We start from the raw sequence: 23,363 nt of genomic DNA, 5'->3' as shown, positions 1-23,363 counted from the left end.
TTCCTGGAAGGTGGAAAACTCTTTCAGGTTTGGGAGTTCAAGGAGACAAGAGAAAGAGAAGGACTACCCTTCAGTAAAGAAAGAAGACGTTCCTTGGATGGGGAATGGGCAACCACCTGGAGGAAACGTCTGCAGGCAGAGCTATTTCCAGTTATAATTGACTGACTTTCATGCGTCAAAATAGCGTTAAGCACCAGTAATAAGCCCTCTAAGCAAATCCTGAGATTGCAACATCTTTCTTTGCAGGAGCTCCAATGAGGACATACTGCAGGAGAGATGGGCAGGGATGGCCTCTGCTTTTAGCAAGGGAAGAAGGTGGGGAGAAGGGGGCTTCAGGGGCCTTGGAATGGGTTTCTGCCAGTGGTCCTTTCCCTCCATGAGGCCACTGGACCTTGTAAGGTGTGGGGTCCAATAGTACATCAGTGGAAAGGTTGGCAGCATGTGTAATGAGAGGAAGGGCTTGCCTCTGACTTGGTGGTACCTTACCTGGACCTCACTGCAAACAGGGGAATGGGCTGGTGAGAGATGAAGAATGGAGCCACGTGAGAAAAGACCAAAAATTGTAGAGAAGAAGGCTGAAGAGGAACCTGGACAAGAGGCAATGTGGCCTAGAATCAAAACCACGGGCTTTGGAGGTGGGGACAGCTCCAAAGGGTTCAAGTCCCAGCTCTGTGACTTGCTTGGTTGGGCCACCTGGTGCCCTCTGCCCACCCCCTGAGCCCTGCTTTCTTTGTCCCTTCACTGGGGAATCCTACCTACATCAGCAGGTGTGTCCTGTACCATCAGTCAGTCCTGGCTGCTGCGATCATGGCAGCTGCCACCAGCTACCTGAAGAGGTACCACGTGGGAAAGGGATTGGTCTTGTCCTGTGGACTCAAAAGGTAGAACTAGAGCAAGAGGCGGGAGCCACAAGAAGGAAAGTAGAATTAGGCTGAATCTGATATAGGGCTCTTCAGTAGTCAGAGAATTGACTAAGTCAACTAAGCCCGTCATGAGTTCTTCACTTTGAAGTCCCAATAATGAACTCTAGTTTGCAGAATAACCTTATTTTCTTATTCAAAAATCTATTGCCCAAATAAATCCCCTATTTATGGGGTGTGTGGAGGGTGGGAATAAACTTTTTTTATTATGATAAAATATACATAACAAAAAATTTACCATCTTAACCATATTTAAATGTACATTACACTCAGAATAAATTCACTCTTAGGAGAAAACATAAGGGAAAATCTTCATCACCTTGGATTTGGCAATGTTCTCTTAAGTATGACACCAAAAGCACAGGCTGTAAAAGAAAAAAAAAGACAAATTGGACTACATCAAAATTAAAAACGTTTATGTATCAAAAGACAATTATCAAGAGAGTGAAAAGACAACTTGTGGGATGGGAGAAAATATTTACAAATAATATATCTGATAAGGGATTGACATCCAGGATATGCAAAGAACTCCTACAACTCAACAGCAAAATAACCCACAAATAATCCAATTTAAAAATGGGCAAAGGACAGACATTTCTCCAAAGAAGATATATGAATGGCTGATAAGTGCATGACAAGATTCTCAACATCACTAATCATCAGGGAAATGCAAATCAAAACCACCATGAGATATCACTTCACACCCAGTAGTAAGTCTACTATCAGAAAATATCATGATGATGAGGATGTGGAGAAATCGGAATCCTTGTGCTTTGCTGGTGGGAACTTCAAATGAGAATCAACTTTTGAGGCACCCTAGTATCTTCATTTTGCAAATGAGAAACTCAACGCTCAGACAAGTTAGGTGATTTGTACGAGGTCACCCAGCCAGTAAGTGGCCAAACCAGGAAGTAAACCGTGTTAGCTGACTCTAACACAATGCTCCATGTCAGCAGAACTCTGCACCCATCCACTGCTGGAGGGGGGTCCCAATGGGCTCTCTGGGCTGGGAGATGCCACACCGGGGAAGTGGTGTTAGTAGACACAGCACGTAGTAGCACGTCAAGACTCCACCTACACACTGCAGGTGCTCAGAGCACGGGCAGCTTTCCCACCAGGAGAACAAGCTGAAAGGTCAGACACCTCAGGGTCTCACCAGATGCCTGCCAGAACCTGGGGTGTGACACTGTCTTGTTGAAACCCCAGCTGAGGCCCCCCATGCCGTTTGTCCCTTGAACATGCCTTTGGCTTTGCTATCCCAGATTGCCTTGGCTGCTTTTTCTCATCCAAGGCATCTTTCAGAAGAGCAGATGTCCCTGGTGGCAACTGTGCACTCACACATTCTGAGTGCTGCTCTGGATGGCTTGAAACAGGACACAGAGGGAAATAGATATGGGGCATATGGTACCCTGCCTAATGCTTATGTGCCAGATACCACACTAAGCATTGTCTCAGGTAATGAGGGAACTACTTCCATCATCCCCATTTTAAAGATAAGAAAACTGAGCCTCAGGGAGTAACTTGCACAAGTTCCCTTGGCTGGTAAGGGATAGATCTAGGACTCCTGGCCCCTACCCATTTGCTTCTATTGCATATAAACAGGAAATAGACCTAGGAAAATAATATTAGGAAGGCCAAAGCTGGAATAGGTTTGAGCTTATGGAACAAACTTATATTAAGAAAAAAATATAAACTTATATTTATGTTTCGAGTAAGAACAAAAAGACAGGTGAGGCTGCAAAGGACAGAAGTAAAAGGGACTCCTTGACTCCTCTTCCATCTATGTTTTCTCAGCAAAGGAACCAGGTCTTTACCTGGATAGGGTGACGAGGCCTTTAGTATCGTCACTTTTCAGTCCCACTTTGTTGCTATAAACCAGTGGGTCTCAACATGGTCCCCCACATCAGCAGCAGCAGCGTCGCCTGAGTACGTTAGAAGTGCAGATTCTCAGCCCCACCCCAGACCTACTGAATCAGAAACTCAGGAGCGCGACCCAGAAAGCCATGTAATAGCCCTCCTGGTGACTCTGATACATGGCATAAGTTTGCGAACCACTGTTCTCAACAAAATCAAGACCATTTAACATCCCGGGAGAAAACTTGCAGTCAAATCACTGAGCAGCTGGCCGGGATCTTCTCCAAATTGTGCAAAATTGGAAAAGGGCAATCTGGGACAGGCAATCTTTGGGCCAATTTTCTAAACATGGGGAAATGATGGACACCCCATGTTGAAACTCCGAGCCAGAGTTTTAAAAAGGTCTCAGCTCAATGACACATGAACACTCAAAGATGGAGAGGTAAACAGCAGGAGCAGGGTGAGCTCACTGGGAAATACCATGGCACACTGTCCTCGTGTCCCTTCGTGAGCAGGGTAGCAGAGAGGTGGGCCTGGATCAGAGCAGTCATCTCGTATCTGGAATTAAGTCACCTCCTTTGACAAAACATTTTGTGGGCAACTTGGAGAACTGTGACCTGGTTGACAATTCAGGAAATAGAAGGGGACAAATATTAACTTTCTTCTCAGAACAACCTTATAACACAGAGACTATTTTTATCCCCTTTTTACACATGAGGAAACTCAGGCTCAGAAATGTTATAAAATTGCCCAAGGTCACACAGATGAGGATGAAGAGCTGGGACTAGAATCCCCATGGATAGCCTTTAAAGGTCTCTATTCTTCCCACGGCCACCTCGCTTCTCATATTCTTGACAGGTAAATTGACCACTATCTGTTGACCACTGACACCTAAAGGATGCTAATTAATTAGATTAATATTGACCTCATGGAGACCTCTATGAACCAGCCACGAGGTTCAGTCTTTGTCCCCATTTTTGCCAGTGACTTAAATGAGGGTATCAGTGGTCTGCTTTGCAAATTCATTGGTGATATGACTTTGGAGGGTTTCTCAATATTCAGCGTCTTCAAGTTAAATCCAAATCAATCTAAGGGTAAGAAATTTCATATAGACAAGTGCAAGGTTCAGTAAGTAGGTTCTAAACAATTATACAAGTGCGCAGGGATGAGCAGTACCGACCATCAGCAGGTATATGGCTGCTCAAAAGGATAACGTGATCTTAGGTGGCTGCAGTGGATGTATAACATATTTAAGAGCCTGGGAGGTCGATGATTGCCTTGCTTTGCTCTGCCTGGTCAGATCCCACCTGGAGAATCATGTTCAGTTTTGGACACAAGCTGGAGAAGGGACCGCAGTGGCAGAAAGCTTGGAAAGTTGAAAGGTTTCGAGAGAGAGGAAGCTCCAAGGAATGCAAGAGCAGCCTTCGCTCATTCAGCAAATATTCCTCAGGCACTTAAAGTCTCCAGGACTATGCTGGGGGAATAGAAACATCAATAAAACCAGGTCTCTGCCCTTAAGGGGCTCATAGACTCGGCCTGAGGTTCCAGGTGTAGAACTGGGGTTGAGAGAGGATCTACAGGAAGCCAGATCCCATCTGGACACTGGCAGCAACATTCCACCAGATAAGATCCCCTGAAATGAGCCTGGCTGCCTCTCAGGAGGTGGTGAACTCAGCCTCCTTGGAGATGTTCAGGCTGCAGCGAACACCTCTTACTGGGGCCATGGAGAGGGAAACCCATGTCACACAGACAGAGCTGCAGATTAGTTTGGTAGGGCTGCTGTAACAAAGTCCCACAGACTGGTTGGCTTAAACAACAGAAGTATATTATCTCATAGTTCTGGAGACTGGAAGTCCAAAATTAAGGTGTCGAGGTTGGGTCCCTTCTGAGGGCTGTGACAGAGGAATCTGTCCAGACCTCTCTCCTAGGCTGGTAGGTGGCTGTCTTCATATTCACATGGCGTTCTCCCTGTATTCCTGTGTCTCCAAATTTCCCATTTATAAGAACACCAGTTATGTGAGGATACTTCAAAAAAATTGTGGAAATTTGAATTAAAAAATAATACAAATCTTTCCATGAGCTTTTAAAAGATGCCCCCTTGTACTGGATTAAGTGCTCCCCATGACCTAATTTTAACTTGATTACCCTGTGAAGACCCTATCTCTATATAAGGTCACATTTCAAGGTACCGGGGGTTAGAACTTCAACACATGAACTTGGGGAGACACACATAGTTCAACCAGAATAGTTGGGATAGATGGCCTCCTTTTCTTCTCTGAGATTCCTTGATTCCACACATCTGTGCCAGGGGGGGTCTCTGACCCACAGTGTACTTACAAGATTCCTGCTCACTTGAGGCAGTTGCAGACCTGGCATTGCCAGGGCATGGAGAGCCTTGTGTAGAAAGTCTGAGCAGAAGTCCTGCCCTTCCATCCTCACCCAGCAGCTGGCAAGGCCCAGCCTCTGGTGCTCTGCCCCAGCCCGAGCAGCTCCCCTGGGGGTCCCTGGCTCTGCTGGCCTGCAGAGTGGCACAGCGCGCTGGCCGGCTGTTGGCAAGGGAGGTGAGCAGCAGAGGGGAAGGACACCAGGGCGACTGAGTATGGCCTCAGGAAGTGGGAAGCTGTGGTCGGCAGCTGGTAGTGAATGGCTCTAATTCAATTACAACAGCAGGGGAGGCTGCGACACACAGAGAGGGCGCCCGCTGGCCCATTCAGCCACCCAGCCCACTGGCCTCAGTGCAGGCAAGGCCTGTGAGTTGGTGCTTAATTTGGCACCAAGAGTGCTGAGCGTGGGCCTGAGGATGGCACTGACTCAGCTTGCCTCCCGCCAGGGCCAGAGGAGGCAAATTGGCAGAACAGGCCCTGCTGCCTGGCAGCGAGGAGCAGAAACCTGGAGCTAGGAGCAGGCCCAGCCGGAGAGGAGCAAGGTGTAAAGAATAAAGGGAGAGACCAGCACAGGTTGCAGGTCCCAGCCTCCTCCAGTGGACAGCGAGTGAGGCGAACTAGATTCACCTTTCTGGAAGTGTGTCCCTAGAAGAGAAAAGGAGGGAGGCCTATGGTATCAAGGCACAGATGGCTACTGGCATTTGTTTATTTTTAATGGATTCTCTCTCTCTCTCTCTCTCTCTCTCTCTCTCTCTCTCTCTCTCTCTCTCTTTCTCTCTCTCTCTCTCTCTCTCTCAAATTGCAATGCCCATGGTAAAAAGAAAAATCTAAATTGTATAAAAAGATTTAAAGTGAAAAGCAAGCTCCACTCCACACCCCTCCTCTCCTCCTCCACAGAGGCAACCTGTTAAATTGGTTTGCTGTGTGTGTATTCTTCCAGAAATATTCCTTTTTATACATAAGAGAACATGTTCTAAGCACTGCACCTTGCTAAATTCTGGAAATTATTTCCTATCAGCACACACAGCCTCATTCTCCTTCACAGTTGCCTAGTGGTCCACTGTGTGTTTGGACCATAGTTTGTGTAAGCAGAAGCTAGTGGTGGGCATCGAGGGTGTTTGCAACCTCTTGCTAGTATAATCAATGCTACACTGATCACCCTTGTACGGATACCTGCAAACACATATGTACGTTTATAGGCTTGCTCTTTAGAAAAGCGAGACAGGCACATTGTTAATTTTTACAGCTATTGCCAGATTGCCCTCCCTAGAGGTAGGTACCAATTTACACTCTCGCCTACAATGATTGAAAATGCCTGTTTTCCCATAACCTCACCAACAAGTGTGTTATCAACATTTGTTATGTTTGCCAATCCAGTGAAAAATGGTGCCTGATTGTTGTTTGAAATTGGATTCCTTTGATTATGAATGAGGTCGAGTAGAATTTTGTTTGCTTGCGGTGACATCAATTTAAATTCCAGAATTCAGAGAGAAGGTTAAAGCCCCCAAGAAAATGGTCTTGCTGGGTCTCTGCTGGGCCTCCAGGGACACAGGTGACACCTGGGCATGCCCGGCAGTCCCTCCACTCCCCAACGGGCCCACCCTGTAGCAGAAGGAACCCCTCCAATAACCAGGATCATGTTTTTCCTCCTTTCTTTTGGCTACTTTCTCTCTAGGATGGTGTTAGCCTGCTTTTCACATGTGCAGACCTGGTGTTTTAGAATGAAGCTGGGCTCATTCACCTCTCCTGACAAAGACAGCCACTAGCCTCTGCTTGCTAGTTTTCATTTACTGCTTCATTAAATAAAGATTTGTGGAGTGCCCACCTTATGCATGCGCTCTGCTAGGATCTGGGCTTACACAGAAGCAAGAAGTCAGTCCACTTGCTTACAGAATTTAAAACTGTAGGGGAGCAAGAGGCAAACAAGTAATCACTATGATAGGGTAGAATAACAAATGGATCAAAACCATGCAGGGAGGCCTGGGAGGCTTCCTGCAGGAAGTAGCATTGAAGCGAGACTTTAAGCAACTGCCAGCCAGGAACACATGGAGGTGTCTGAGACATTCCTCGTGGCAGTGTGGCTGTGCACACCAGGTTGTGGGAGAGGTTTGCAGGCCCAGATCTCAAGGACTTCACAAGCCAGGCTGAGGCCATTGGATTTTATCTTGTGGACTCCAGGAGTCATTGGAGATTTTTCGGTGGTGTGGTCCTATTTGAGGTTAGCATGGCTTACTTGAGCAAGGGCAGTGGCTTGGGTGAACATGGAGGTCGGTGACCAGGAACTGGCCTTCAGCATCCTCATGGCTGGATCAACTCTTCACAACAGCCCCAGTTCTGAGACAAAAGCCCCAGCTCTCTATCACCACAAAGCTGGGCAGCTTTGTCCTGAGATATCCTGCAGCACACCAGAGCCCTAAGCAGTGCTCACAAGGAAAGCACAGAAATGGGCTGTTGGTCCCCCAGATCAGGGCCCAGGCTGCTGACACAAGACTCCTGGCTTCGTGGTTGATCTTCCACACAGAACCACTGAGGTCCCTTGGCAAATCCTGTGAGGTATTCCTGCTCCTTAAGAATATTATGAGTTCTATCCCACAGTGTTTTCAGCTTCTTGGAGAAAGCCCTCTTGGTCCCTTTTTTCAACAATGGCAGCCACTACTCTGTCCACGTACCAAGCCCAGGTATCCAGGGAGAAGGACAAATGTGCTTCAGAGATGGTTTTGGCAATTCTCATTGATTGCTGTCCGTGCTCATAAAATACAGTGCTTAATCATCATAGCAATTGAGGTAGCCAATTTGAAAAATAATTACTGACTTCTTTGAGACTACTTTGGCTCCTAATTAAAATCTCAAGACTGGGATATTAAAGGTGCATTGTCATACAACGTCCTGGATGCACCCGGCTAACCTCATTTGGGAAGGCACAATTGATTAGTTTGTGTTTTAACACCCAGCTGTTATCCTAAAGAAATCATCTACAAATCGGCCATGCACATGATCTCTAACTTGGCCAGAGCAACTGAGGAGATATAAAGGAAATGGAGAGTGGTTTGTTTTTGCAGAACTCAGTCAGCTTCCATTACAAGCTGTTCATTAAACGGCACTCCCGTGTCCCTGTCAGACATCACTCAGAAGTTCTTGTTTACCCGTGGAGGCAGAACAGGAAATAAGTGAGTCCCCCCCATACCCCAGAGCTCTCAATTCATTCTGGAGCCTCGTTTGCCGTTAACACCTTTCCCATTAGTGATTCTAGGTGAAAAACCTGGCACCAGATCTGAGCAGTAGGGTGTTTCTATTCCCATCCCAGCTGGCTGCATGCCTTGCTAGCTTCCTCCTTTCTTTTTTTTTTTTCACATCTTCCCATTTTTCAATTCCGTTTGAAAAATGTGTTTCATGTGTTTGCTGAGCATGATGGAAGTCAGGATAATCGATTCCAGGCTTTGCTATAGTAACACACCCTGAGATTCCAGTGGTTTAGCACAACAGAAGTTTATTTCTCACTCTTGCAAAGCGTGATGTGAGTTGGCAGGGGCTCTCTTCCAATCAGTGATTCAGGGATCTAGGATTCTTCCATCTTAGGGTGATACATCTTAACAGGAGGCTTTAACATTCTCTTCTCTGAGGCAGGAGAAGAGAGAAAGGGAGAATCTGCTCTTGAAAGACAGCCAAAAAAGGATACATTTCTTGTTGCTGCCTAGGAGCCACAAGTGGTCTCATGACCCCAGCCCAGTTACAAGGGATGCTGGGAGATGTAGAGGAGTGCAGAGTGCGTGGAGTATTTGTTGAGTGCTACTGTCTCTGCCACAGTGCTTTGGGTCCAGCACGCACTGAGCCGATCGATGCGTTTAGAGACCTCCTACAAAGGAGTGTAAGGCATGGTGCCTGCTCTTGGGGAAATCACAGTACAATTTCATGAGGGAGACCAACCCATAATGGTAATGAATTATCAGCCCGGGTTGCTAAGCACAATAAGAGAAGTAGAAAGAAAGCTCGTGATAATCAGGTGGAGGTGATTGACAGCCTGAGCTGGGGAAAAAAGGGTGAAACAAATGGAATATTTACAGGAAGATGTGATGCATATACTTAGTGTTTGGGGGGAAAAGAGTGTTCTCCCAATGGACGTGTGGGGAAAGGCATCCAGGGGGAGGGTCTAGCACATGTCTGTGTAACCTACGACCCACCTAGGAGCTACTTGCACATTTCATCACTGATTAAATTCTCTCCCCCTTTCTGAGCATAGTATTGAGGGCCTGAAAGGAAAGTATTCCATTGCTAAGGTATTACTATCAAAAAATAAACCACAAATCGTTGATGTGGCATTTGGCCGGTGTTAAGGCTTGCATTTGCTCAGGGAGTGTCTCATGCGAGGACACTGCCGGTGGCTTGAGTGTGCCTGGATAGCATTGGCTGCAGCTGCAACACACTCCCAGCCCTGACCCTCCCAGATTGCCATGGGATGAAAAACAACCAGAAACCAGGAGTCAGGAAGCCTACATCTCATCTGAGCTCTATATAACCAGCTGTGTGGGAAACTGGCCTCTTCTCAGACAAGTCACCTTGGACTTCCACATTTTCCTTTGTAAACTGAAAGAAGGGGACAAATTCAATCCAGGAGCCCCATGGATTAACACAGACATGGTCTGTTTGACTCACCCAATAGGGCCTCTCATTATGTTTTTAAATTTTTTTTAATCAGCCAACATTTAAAAATTGGAGAACTTGTATGAAAATCCAGATTTCTGATACTCTTGGAAAAAAATCAGAACATCTGGCACCACCACAGTAGACAACAATAAGACTGGCTATCCCTTGAGAAGCCACAATCCCCACCACTCCCTATTGCCTGAGCCACTGAGGCCATGTGTAGTTTTCCTTACATGTGTCCCAAATCCCACCTCACTGAGTTACATCCCTAGGCCACCAAGCTAGATGAGTTCTCTAGTCCCAATCGTGTTTAAACCTCTATGGCTATTCCTGACACTTACTCTTTTCTTCTTTTTTTCTCTAAATATCTTATTCCTGGGTTCTTTTGGCAGAACTACCTACTAGTCAGAGCATGAGTTCTTAGCCTTGGTGGCACATTTAAATTACTGGGGGAAGCTGTAAAAATCTCAGTGTCTGGGTTGCATCTGAGAGTGGGATCCAAGCAATTCCAGTGGGCAGCCTCAGTTGAGAAGCTCTGCACTAGAGCTGCAAATGCAATGCACTAGCTTGCGGGGGTGAGCTCCCCGTTACTGGATGAGGTTAAGTCAAGGTGGATGAGCACTTGCAAGGATGTGTGGTAGGATCTGAACATCAGCTGCTACTCTTCTGGGATTCTTCTCCTCTTTCCATTACCCCTACTGTTGCCCCCCACAGCCTCCCAAGCTCAGCTTAGCTCTGCTGAGCATACACAGGGCCAAGGTGTTTTAAGGAAGGGCTGCTTATCCAGCAATCCCCAACCTTAGCATCGGGCATCCCCAAGCTAGCACCATGCCTCCTACATAACAGCTGGAGACTAAGCAGATGGCCACGTGGGGAGGTCCCAGGACAGTCACACTGGACCAGACACATTCCCAGCTGCCCATGTATCTATTGGGGCTATATCACAAAAGGGAAAGAACATGGATTTGGAATTAGAAGGCCTGAAGGGGATTCCCAGTTCTACCTCTCCCCAGCTGGGATAACTTTCTCAATCCTCATGCCCATCTGTGGCCTCCGTCTGTGATGTGGGTCGGAGTTGACACACCCCATCAGGTGCTCTACTGAAGTCGGGGCCAGATCGCAGTTGGGTGATGGGGAGGAAGGGGAGTAGCCATGTAGTGAGGTTAGGAAGGTTTAGAGAAGGAAAAAGGGGCATAAAATGGGCCTTTCCAACCAGACATTTAGACCTTACCTAGAGCTTGGAGCAGAGTTCAGATATGGGGCAGTTTCCTATAACCCTGATCACAGTATAGCTTTTAGCATCTCGGGAATTCTTGGGCACAAGTTCTCCACCTGGCCAGTGGCTCCCCAGTGTTAGGGTCCCAGCAGAGTTCCCTTGTCTGAAGCTGGGACAGCTGATGCTGGCTGCCCCACCAACCCAGCACCAGACATGGCCAGAGGACCTGCACCAGGGTTTGTGGTCATGTGTGAATTCAGCCTGGCTCATCCCTCCCTGGACTGGAAGGCCCAGGAGGAACCTCCTCAGAGGGAGAGGAGTGGCTGGGGCAGGAAGAGAACATCGGCGCATACCCTGTCTGCACCTGAAGAGAGGAGCAGACACAGAAGGCAGATGCACTGCCTCTCGGCTCCTTCTAGCCCTGGGCCTCCAGGTGGCCAAGGAGAGGTGACCCCAGGGACATTGGCAGAGTGCCAGGGAGTCTGGCCCAAACCCAGCCAGGGCCTCACTAGAACATGCCACCCACAGGCTGCCCCTCACATTCCCAGAACTTTTCCTTGGAGAACAGTACCACCCCACCCCAGCCCCCTATATAAACTATAGAAAATTGGTCATGGCCCCGTAAAGTCACAAATATAAGAGGGAAAAAACCCAAACATATGTACCTCTTCTGGGAAGCATCCCTTCCCACTCCAAAATGACCATTCACTTCTTCAGGGCTCTCAAGGACCCTGAGCACAGACACAGCAGGATGGATAGAGGCCCCTCCAGGAGCCCGCAGCACAGCGGGAAAGGTGCACGTGCATGCTGCAGCCTGCAAAGAGACTGGTGGGCAGATGACCACAGGTGCCCAGAGGGACACACTTAGTACACCCCAGAGATGAGTCAGTCAGGAGTGCAGAGGGGTCTTGACCTGAGCCTTGATAGGACGAGGCATTATGATATAGCGCGGTGCCTGGGGAGCTGCGGGCCAGGCGTTCCGGGGAGGGGGCACAGTGTGGCCGAGGGTGAAGTTGGAGGAGTGGCAGGGGCCAGGTCTTGCAGCTTGTGTTTTGCACTATGGAACTTGGATCATATCTGGGGCAGGGAAAGGCTTCAGAGAGAACTGCCTGTAGGGCTACCGGGAGGAGGGCAAATCTCAGTGGTGGGCTGTCTCCATAGAGACGTCTCAATGGTGCCGTTGAGTGGTTGCAATTGGGACCATGAGGCCGCAAAGCCAAAAATATTTGTCATCTGGCCCTTTACAGAAAAAAAATTTGCCAACCCCTGCTTTAGCTGTTGGCAGGCCTGAGTTCAGATCAAGGTGCTGCCCCTTTCTACCTGGGTGACCTTGGGCAAGCCGCCTTTCATGTCTGAGCCCAGTTCTGCATCTGCACCTGCAGACAGGCTTGTTGTGAGAATTCCATGAAACCATGTATGTGGAAGCACCCGGCCTAAGGAGCCTAGTCAGCAGTGGCCGTCAGTCCTCTGTGAAGGCAACCAGGGTAGTGGCTTGATTGGTCCCTAGGGCTCCTGGAGTGGCAAGAAGCAGGTTGCTGAGCAGGACAAAATTTTCCTCTTCCTGGCAAGGATGACTCACAAACTCATATGGGGTGTTTTTAGTTTCTTTTCTCACTTTTTTTTTTTTTTTTACAGGTACTGGCTGACCAACAAAGTCCACATCAAAAGACCCACCACTGGCCTCCTGATGTACACCCTGGCCACGCGCTTCTGCAACCAGATCTACCTCTATGGCTTCTGGCCCTTTCCGCTGGATCAGAACCAGAACCCGGTCAAGTACCACTATTACGACAGCCTCAAGTATGGCTACACCTCCCAGGCCAGCCCCCACACCATGCCTCTGGAATTCAAGGCCCTCAAGAGCCTGCATGAGCAGGGGGCTTTGAAACTGACTGTCGGCCAGTGTGATGGGGCCACGTAAGGGGGGCATCCTGGGGGACTCAGAGGCTCACATTTTCTGCCAGCTACACCACAGGCAGATGGGAGTCAGGGTGGCACAAACAATAGAACAAGCAGGCTAGTGGTTTTCTTTGTTAAAGTGTAAAACAGTGACCAGAATATATATATCTGTACCTGCATATATATATTGACCTGAGTATTTATAACTGTGTGGTGTTCATCTAGCATTAGGCAGATAAGCCACAGGAAGAAGGTGTGGGGAACCCACCTGATTCAGACTGAGACTCAGTCTATTTTCGGGGGCAGAAGGACTTGACATGAAAAGAAGCCAGTCCCCTGACTTTGAACGACAAACTGCCTCCTGGGTTGGAGGGATCTTTGGGCTCATGGATGAATGAAGAGCCACCTGTTGTCAGCTGCCCTGAGCCTCTGGGATGTGTGGATTCTGGGGGAGCCAAGACCCAGAGGGATGGCGTGACCCCGTCTAAAGCGGTGCTATTCATGGAGAAGGAGGTGGGAGAGTCCAACTGGGCAAAGAAGCACCAGGAAACCAAGCAGCAGAGGCCACCGCAGAACCAAGGGCCTTGTTTTACAAATTTGGAGTTTGACTGCCTGAGGGACAAACCAGAGTTGACCCATGTGTCCCAGACAGGCCTCCACAGCTATGGAGAGAAGGCTGGAGGGTCACCACAGACAGTTCACATTTCGGTGTAGCAAGACCACCGAGAGCTTCGGGTGGAGCAGGCAGTTGACACGGAAGAGGTGGGGTGTTCCAAATCGTGTTTTCAAAGAATCCAGACCTCCTGCTAAAAGTCCACTCCACCCCAGAATAAGGCAGAAGAGTGTCCAAAATGTGGTGGCTGTGCCAGGTGATCTTTAAAGCAGCTTGAGTCCCCTGAGGGGGAAGAGACCCTGGGATTTCACCCCCAGGGCTGGTCTCCATTCCACCCTGTTAGAATGTTATGTGAGGGGCTCTACTGTCCCCTTCTGCCACCAGGGAAGTGTGAAAAGGCACTTTTAAGATAAATGTCATCCTTCTTACATATATAAGATTGCTTTTCGGGCTGCCTCACAGATTCCTGGAGTGTGAGACCTGAAAGAATAAGCGTCTAGCTCCATGTCTCTGCAGCCACTCTCTCTGTTTGCTTTCTGCATTCTGCATTCTGTGGGGTTCTGCAGCCAGACTGCTGTGTCAATGTCACTTTCTTGTCACTTTCCTATCCTGATGGTCACACTAGCCCACACCATGCTCCAACGCTGAGGTTTTCAATTCCGCAGGGAGAGATTCCAACGTCCACCCCACACCTACCTCCATCTTCCCACAGAAGCAATGACTTTAGAATTTTGCAAAATCCTTTTTTTCTCTATTAAGATTTATATTTCAGACTTTAAAAAAAAACAAAACAAAACAAAAAATCTCAAAGCCAAATGCAGTTCCAAATACTGGACATAATCTCCCGGGGATATCTGGGCTCAATGCCAATAACTTAGGGGCTGGAACCACAGGTCACACATAGAGAAGCATTAGCCTTGACCTGTTAGAAGTATTCCCTCGCCTGATAAATAACAGTGTTTTAAAACATATTTGAAAGATAAGTAAAAAAACATTATCTTGAAGGTGAAGATTAAGTTGAGAAAATTAGTTGAGATACGCTCCTAAGCACATGAGACTGGACATAATTAATCAGTGGCAGCTCAGAACAGGACATCTGCTCTAAATGAACGGCTAGCAGGAAGCAAGCAGAGGGGCTGGAGGGACACCCAGAACCATGACCCACCCCCAGTGCCGCTCCAGCCCCAAACCGTGATTACCACAATACATCTCTGCGCTTTTTCCCTTGTGGCTCTGCTTGTTGTTGCTTGAGGTCTGAGATGTAAGATTTGCATTATAAAATGAATATTTAAAAAAGCAACAGCCCTGAACAGGCTCTGTGGGAACTGAGTGGTTTGGACCCTCATGAGCAGTGGAAATAATTAGTATCATATTTTACACGTCTCCAGAGCCTTTCATCTTGAGGATCTCAAAGGCCCTAGAAGACTTTTAATTTCTAAAGCTTGCAGTGCCCAGGGGAGCAGGTAGAATGATCAGTAGAGCCTCAGTGGATGATTCGAGAATGTTCCATGGTGAATCTTGATGGGAGCCCAGATGTCAGGTCCTGGAGTCGTCCCCAAGCTCTGTCCGCCAGGCCAGCACCCCGTCCCTGCAGGGGAGCCAGGGCCAGAATCTTTGGCGAGCAGGGTTTTGTTGCTCTCTTTCTGTCCTGTCTTAGTCTTGGTTCCTTAAACTGTTAAACTGATGGGAGTTAGAGCAGAAGGAGCACTATGCCTGCCTTCGGGTTCTCTCCAGACAAAGGCTGGAGGCCCCAGGACGACCAGCATGTGCACCATTCCCCTACTCAGTGAGTCCTGCACTGCCAAGATGCTTAGGCTGTGTGATGGCAACAGCCCAGGGCCTTGGCTCTCCCTCGGTCCTTGTCCTTCTCCGTCTGGGCACAGTGGTCCTTCCCTGCCCAGTTAGCCTTGGGTGGCCCCAGGAAGTCACAGCCTGTCCCCATCACCCTGACCTGCTGCCTCGTAACTCTGGTGGTGACAGGAATCATAAGGATGGGTCAGCCAGCCTCAGCCGGCCTTTGCTGCTCATAGGTGACCCCTTCAGTCACCTGCTGACCATCGGTCAGATTCCCCAGCCACCCTGCAGCCCTTCAGACCTTCTCTATCTGCCTCAAGCCCCCAACGGACCCACTGTCCCTCTCCCCCTCCACTGAAGAGATGGAGCCGTCTGAAATGAGATCCCTCAGAATCTCATCACTCCCCTTCCTTTCCTCCTCCTTCCTCCCATTTCTGAGGAAGCAACATCCCTCCTCTTGCCAGTGACATTTTCTCCTGTGCCCTCAGCCACTCTCCTGCCACCTCTGTCCTTTCTGTCCACCAACACGCTCATCCCACCCATCCTGGCTCCTGCAGCCTCTTCCCTCACTTCCCTTCACCACCAGGCCTGGGCAGGGTGTCGGACCTCCTGCTGTCCCCTGTCCTGGCTGCCATGAGTTTCCATGTCTAGCCCACTCTGGCTCCAGCCTCTCAGCACCCTCCACGTCCCCAAGTCGAGAGGCCCCTTCTTTACATCACTTGGCTCTACAGTGACCACCTCTGGACGTGCCCTGGCCCCTTGGAACCCAGGATGCCACATTCTGGTGGTTTTTCTCCTCCCTTCCCAGCCCCTCTGGCCACTTATTTATATATTTATTTATGTATTTATGATTTATTTATTGACACCCCCTACCTTGATCTGAAAAGGTGTCGAGACTGACCCGACCATTAATTCCCTCTCTCCTCCTTGCCCCCCCAGAGTAGACGTCCCTTACACGGGCATCGTCACCTGCACCCCTTTCCGTACTCTCCATCCGCAGCCTCCTGCCCTCCTTTGGGTCCAGCGTCACTCTCTACGAGCGCCATTCCCTCCTCTCTGCAGCCCACCTCCCAGGCTCCATGTGCAGGTTGCACACCACTTGCTGGACACCCACCCTGCCTGCTCCAGCAGCAGTGCCATCAACTCAACACGCTAAAGCCAAGAGAATCCTGTCTCCCTTCCCCCACCACCCCTCCTATTTCTGTTGGAAGACCCGTGACCCTTTCAACTGCCTAGTCTGAGACCCTAACGTCATCTTCGGCTCTTCTCCCACATACTGCTCACTGTTCCCTCCCACTAGTACTGACCTCGCCTCTGCTTGTCACTCGCACCCTCTCAGCAGCAGTCTCCTGTCCCGGATCTCCTCTGCGCATACTTACATGTTCTCCAGGCCACCCTGAACATGCTCGGAGACTCTCTCTCCAGCCATTCACAGACCTGTAAAAGTTCCTCTCACTCACAAACAAATGCACAAGTCTTTACCCTGACATTACAGATCACCCAGTAAGGTCCCGTTCTTCCTTCACACACTATCCAAGTCACCCCCGAGCAGGTGTTGTCCTTGGGAGGGGCACCCGCATTTCCCTGCCTCTGTGCCTTTGGTCTGCTGTTCTCCTTCCTGGAATCCTCTCTTTTGTTTCCTTCAGGGCCCGTGCAGAAACCACGTCTTTCATGAAGCCCTCCCTGGTCTACCACCCCCTGGGAGCGCCCCCCACTGAGCCACCATAGCACTTTATATGTACCTTTCTCATGGCACGTGCCATATTCTGCCTTGTATTATAGTTCCTTGTGCACCTGTCCTATGACCATTCTTAGACTGTAAGCTCGCCAAGGGCAGGGACTGTTTTACCCATCTGCATCCATTGCAGCACTAGGCGTGGTGCGTAGCACACAGCAGTCGCTCAATAAATGTTTGTTGGGTTAAATTCTTAACGCCTGTAGAGGACTTTATAACTAATAAGTCATTTTGCATCTATAATGTCAAAAGAACCTCCAAAAAGTTCTGTGGGTTGGGCCAAAGCAGAAATCATTATCCCCATTCTATAGGTCATAAAACTGAGGCAAAAACCTGCATGAAGGCTCATAGCTCATGGGGAGGATTTTCACCTTGGTCTTCTCATCCTCAATCCAGGGCTTTTTCTGTTAATTCGTTGTGGTTGGGTCACTGTAAACTGAAATCTAACCCTAAGTACAGGCTTGCCTGCCACGGGTCTGGGGGTCACCTCCACAGAGACCTGGCAAACTTCTGCATGAACCTCAGCACATTTGCGCATCAACACAGGCACAATCCGCTGCTTTCTGGGGAGGGTGAAAGCCATTTGAGTTTTACCAGGCCCAGGGGGTGGAGCTGTGGGACCTCATCAATCATTCTCACTGCTGTTGTTGCAGGGTAGGAAACCATCCGTCCAGATGGCAGAGACCAACAGCTCCAAGGGGCTGCTGTTTGATAAATCTCTTCATGCCTAATTAAGGCTCCTCTTTCAGAATGAATGGAACAGGGACATTTATTAATGCTGGTCAGATGGGACTCCAGACATGCATGCTGCCTTGTGAATGCCCTTAATAGCATCCCCAATGACACCGACAGCCTGCCCAGCCTGCCGTCTCTCCCCAGCACTGCTGGGTGTTGTCTCTTCCCATCTTCATCCCCCTTCTTTTGCTTCCCATCTCTGGTGCTGTCTCCTTGGCACCCAACAAGAACAGGGTGAGCCCAGAGAGCCGAGGTACCTGAGCCCTGACCTGGAGCATTGCTGTGAGATGGCAGGAAGGGAAGAGGGATGCAGAGTATGCTTTGCCATCCCTCGGGAAGCAAAAACGGACTGGCTTCTGTTCTGATGGCAGGCCATCCACAAAAATGGGAGGTTTCCATGGTTACTGTCTAGAAGCAGCGTTTTAGTTGCCTTTGGGCTTTACGCTGAGGGTGGTTTAATTTCCATCCTCAGCAGTGCAGGTGGTGGGGCCATCTCCATACACAGGGTGTTGAGCCATTGAGCCCCAGGTCAAACAACTGGTCTAGAATCACGCTAGCTGTCTGTAGCCAGAGCCCAACAGAGCTACCCAACAAGGACACTAAAGGGCCCCTGTGGCCTTTCTCAGCCTTCCTTACCCCTTCCTAGCCATCCCACTTCCCCTAGAACCAGCAGTGGGAAATGGGGCTCCCAAGGGGTTCCAGGAACCGTGTCAAGACAGACCCCAAAATGCTCTAGCTATGACATCTGCAAATATTAAAAGAGGCTTCTCCAAAGCTGACCCAGCACCAGCACTGAGCAGCCAGTCCTTGGGGAATTAATAGGAAACGAGGCCCTAACAGCGAAGTGGGAATGCTGGCCCATGGCCACAAGGACCCTCACATGACGGCCCAGCTGGCCACGAGGAGGCTCACAGACTCTCACATGTCGTATGAGATGAGGCAGTCCAGGCTGGTGCAGGCAAACACCCCTTCAATTTGGTTCAAAGTGCCTTCAATTTCTAAAATGAGATTGTAATGGTGGAGCTGCTGGACAGAGCCAGTAGAGGGCTGGCCGGCTCCTCAGAATCACTGGTGCCTAACGGAGGTTGGATGTTGCAGGGAAGGCCACACTGGGGTGAGCTGTTTTGCCCAAGTGAAGCCAGGATTGTGCTTTCTCACTGCAATGGCCCAGGTTGGCAGGTATACAACTCACTGTGATACCAACTGTGGGACAGGTTGCTTGGCTGCATCTCGTGCCTACAAGCACCCCATCTCTGGGCAAGAGCTCTGGGACAGGCACCAGATGTTCTGGAAGCCTGCCACTCAAGAGCCTAGGGGACACGAACAAGGCCGCTCAGCTCTGGTATTTTCTCATGTTTCAAGTGGAGAAGACACCTACCCCCGTCCTTTACCAAGTTATTGTGGAAATGCAAATAAAGGATGGTGAGAGAGAGAAATTGGGTGGGGAGCAGGGGTGGTCTCAGTGCTATAGGGCAAATGACAGGCGTGCAGCTGTGAGTTGTCGGGTTTCTGCTTACCCAACATCACTTCACACCATTGCCCATCAGTGGCTTTCCTTCACCCTCGGAAGAGAATTCCAAGCATCTTACCATGGCTTACAAGGTCTTGAACCCTCCTGCCCTCAGGCTCACTATATTCCAGCCACACAGACCTTTTGTTTTTTCTAGAACTTTCTAGGATTATCCCAGTCTCAGGGCCATCCCACTTGCTGTCCCTTCTGCCTGGAAAGCTGCTTCCCCAATTCCTCTCAGGCTGCCTCCTCCTCATCTTTCAAGCTGCAAATCGAATGTCACCTCCTGGGGAGTCCGTTCCCGGTCTCCTTCAGCTAATTGCTTTCTATTACATATCACATTACCCTGCTAGGAGGTCTTCATAAGCTATCTGAATTATCTCATTTATTTTGTAGTTCTCAACCCCAAGAAGCTTCATAAAAGATTCCAATGCTCAGGCCATACACAAGACAAATTTAATTAACAACTCTGGCAGCTGATCACGGACATCCTCCTAGTGCACAGCCTGGACGATGTCCTTCTAGAATGTTCAAGAGAGACTTGCTTTCCATAGGGGTCACCTGTGCACTGGATGGTGGAAGTGGCCATCCTGCAAGGTAATTGCTAAAGTCTCTACCTGGGGTCCTGGCCACAGGCTGGCAATATGACCAGTTCCTTGGCACTCTCAAGAGTCACAGACCGGCTTTGAATTTCTCACAGGTGATGCTTTGTCCCCGATGGCCCCAGGTAGATAGATGGTCAGTATTTTTACCCCTATAGCTGATTTCATGGGCCAGATTTTTCCAGTCTCCATTTGACCCACTCAAAGAATGTCATGACTTTTGCCTTTCACGGAAGGCTCATTCCTAGATCCCCCAGGTGTCGCTGAGGTGCAGCCCCAGCTGGGAACCGCTGACTCAGACCCAGCTCCTAACCCCCTGAGATCTCTTCCACTGCAGCCCCTCTCAGGCCTCTGGCCTGAGGCCTTTCTTTTGTTCCTGGCTTCTGCGGGTTTCTATCCTTGATTTCAAGCTTAGCTCTATTTTGTCCAGCGGATTTTGTTGTTGCTGCTGCCATGCTGGTCACGTCTGGGACGTTGGATTGCTGTGTGCTCGCAGCAGGAGCAAAGGCCCACCCACCATATAGCCCACCTCCCTTCCACATTCCTCAAGGACAGGGGCCTCGTCTGGCATGCCTGGCACAGAGTAGGCAGTAAACTCTTGTTGTGTGAACGAAAGAACAAGTGAGGACTGCATGGATGTGTGGGTGCTTCAAAGGAAGACTTGCCCCCCACAAGCCCCAGAGTGGGAAGGTCACCAGGGTCTCCTCAAGAAGAGCAGGAATTGCTCCCACTTTCTCAGCTGGGTCATGCATTCTGGATTCTCTAATGCTCATCCTTACAACAGCCCTGTGTGTTGTGTTGCCCCAGTTCACAACTAGATAATCAATGTTCTCGGAGGCCAAAATTTGTTCAAGATGCCAAAGCTTGTGAGTAGATGGTTTGATGCCAAAGCCAACACTGTTAACACCAGCCCACACTGCAAGCCCCTGAAAACCACTTAACTCTATCCTTCCTCAACCACCTGGTCACAGCGTGAGCCTGCACACGGGAGGAAGAGGACGGGACTCAGCCTCCTACCACCTGGACTCCTCACAGGCTACTGCTCTGCTTTGGCTCCTCCCACTGGTGAGCTGATGCAGGCCCAGAACACACCTGCGCAGCAATGTCAATTGTTAAAATGCTTCCTCGCTGTTCAGTCAAGAGCTCTGAGCTCCCCAAGTGCCTGTGCTTCAGTGTAGTGGCCAGGGTCCATTCTGGTTGGTCAGGGTCCCTCTGAGTTGTTAAATACATCACATATCACGCCTGCTCCCAGATCCTCCAGGCAAGAAACTAGGGGGCAAGAGAGCTGTTTGGGCATTTGGACCACTGGCAAGAACACCAGAGCCTCATTTCAGTGATGTTTTCGTGATAACCACGCCTGGAGAAGTGACTGGCTTTCCTCTTTCTTGTTTTCCATGGGCATATCCTTGACCCAAAGCAGATGTTCTGTTTAGCTCATGTAGATACAAGTTGTAAATTCAATTGTGGAAGCATCAAGAGGCACAAGAAAGAGAAGCATCTGGTGACAGTCTGCAAGGACTGGTCATGGGCAACCAGTAGCCTTGAATAGTCTCAGTGAAGCACACAGAGAAGGGTTGGAGTGTGATCGGAAACAGAAGGAGGGTGCAGGGCCAGAAAAGAGCACTGACTAGATGCCTTACATGGACTAACTCATTCAATCCTCACAGCTACCCCTTCTAGGTAGATGCTATTATTATTCCCGCTCCATAGAGGAGGAAACGGAGACAAAGTGTTTGATTAACTTGCTCAAGGTCAAAAAGCTAGGAAGTGATGAGCTGGGATTTAAACCCAAGCCCTCGGCTCCACAGAGTGGTGCAGGAAGCCCCTAAGCTTCACCCTGATCAGTGTGTCTCCAAGGTCCTGGGGACTACATCAGCCTTGGCTGTGAGCGATCAAGCCTATTCCCACAGTTGCTGTTCTCACACCAGTCTCAGCCACCAGCCCCTCCCCAACCCCGACTGTCCCCCCAGGCCCACCCAGTGGAAATGCTCATTAGTGCAGCACCAGCAACAGGCTGGCTGCACAGCCCTGGGCCCCACAGCTGCAGCTGCTGCCTTCTGAACTCAGCAGGGAGCTGGGACTGAACATCCTCCTCTGCACATGTGGGGCCATTTGGTCAGTGTCTGGGGATGAGATGGGGGTGGCCAAACTGTGGGCTGCTGGAAAAATGTGCTATCACACTCTGGCAGAGCCCAGCCTGGAAGTGAGAAGCGAAACCAACAGAGCAGAGGACAAAGCAAATGAATGAGGAGCAGGGATGCAACAGACATGGGCTGAGAAAGGGCAGGGGGTTGTCCTGTGAGCACTGCAAGACATTACCACTGTTGTAATCAGAACCCCACTCCAACAGCCTGCCTCAACATCAGGTATTTGCAGGGGGTGGGGGGGAAGTTACGATGAAGAAGTGGTTCTCAACCCTTCTTTGCAGCATCAGGGAAACAGGAGGGAGGCCTCAGACAGCCCAAGCCCCACCAACACCTCCTCGGCTTCCTTCCTGAGCAGCAGGGTCCAGCCACTCATCCCATCTCTGTTACCTCATCAGTAAACTGGGAATAAGAAAGCCTGCCTGGCTTGGTTGCTCTTGTGATTAAACCAGAGGTGCCTTAAGTGCTTCTCCTGGTGAAGGTGCTGGGCACGCGGCGCTGCACTTCCTTCTCTGGGCCACTCTCTCAAGCCAAGATGGTGAAGACTCGCTGTGGTGAGTTCTGCCCAGCCCCAAACTGGCTCAGCCTTCCTCCTTCACTGTTGTTGAAGCAAGTGGACAAGGCCTGGCATGCAGTAGGTGCCCAACAATGAATGAATGAATGCCTGATGAATGAATAAATGAATGAATGCTTCCCAGTTTCCTAAAATCACTTTTCTCTGGCTACTCAATAAGTAGGCTCCCCAGGCCTTGGTTTCTATGCTTGGATAAAATAGTATACTTCTCTGCCTCTGTCTCCGTGAGAGCTACAGTTAGGATCATAGTAATGTAACAGATACACCTTTAATTTAATGTCAGCACCTTTAAATTCCCTCCCCATTGCATATCAGAAGAGGAACTTGTTTCCAAAGGGCTTTGTGTCCCTGCAACACCCTAACTGAGTACAATGGTCATAGCACCTTCCATCTGCTGAGTGTCTACCATGTGCCAGCCTCTGCACTGGGCCCTTTGTCAAGACCATTCCTACACCAGTCCTCTGATATTATTATCCCTGTTTTATGATGAGGGACAGGCCCATGGCTTGTCACATGGCTAGAGCTGGGATCAAACCCAGGTTAAGAAATCCTTCTATAAATCTCAGCCTCCCTAATCTACACAGCAATTGAAGACCATTCATTATTAATTCATTCATCTCCATCTTAGTTCAGGCTGCCATACCAAATATACCAGAGATTGGGTGGCTCAAACAACAAACATTTACTTTTCACAGTTTTAGAGGCTGGAAAGTCCAAGATCAAAGTGCCAGCAAATCCAGTG

General features: G+C 49.4%; 1 protein-coding gene across 1 annotated transcript in view; it reads left to right on the top strand.

The window, feature by feature from the left end:
• Positions 1-13,026, top strand: part of ST8SIA2 (ST8 alpha-N-acetyl-neuraminide alpha-2,8-sialyltransferase 2) — a 70,013-nt gene extending 56,987 nt beyond the window's left edge. Inside the window, exon 6 of the mRNA XM_063091338.1 lies at positions 12,651-13,026. Within this exon, the coding sequence (XP_062947408.1) occupies positions 12,651-12,936 (286 nt within the window). The 3' untranslated portion in view covers positions 12,937-13,026. The remainder of the gene's footprint in view (positions 1-12,650) is intronic.
• The last annotated feature ends 10,337 nt before the right edge of the window (positions 13,027-23,363 follow it).

Source organism: Cynocephalus volans, chromosome 3, assembly GCF_027409185.1.
Source record: "Cynocephalus volans isolate mCynVol1 chromosome 3, mCynVol1.pri, whole genome shotgun sequence".
Lineage (NCBI taxonomy): Eukaryota > Metazoa > Chordata > Mammalia > Dermoptera > Cynocephalidae > Cynocephalus > Cynocephalus volans.
This window is presented reverse-complemented; position numbering and strand designations above follow the sequence as displayed.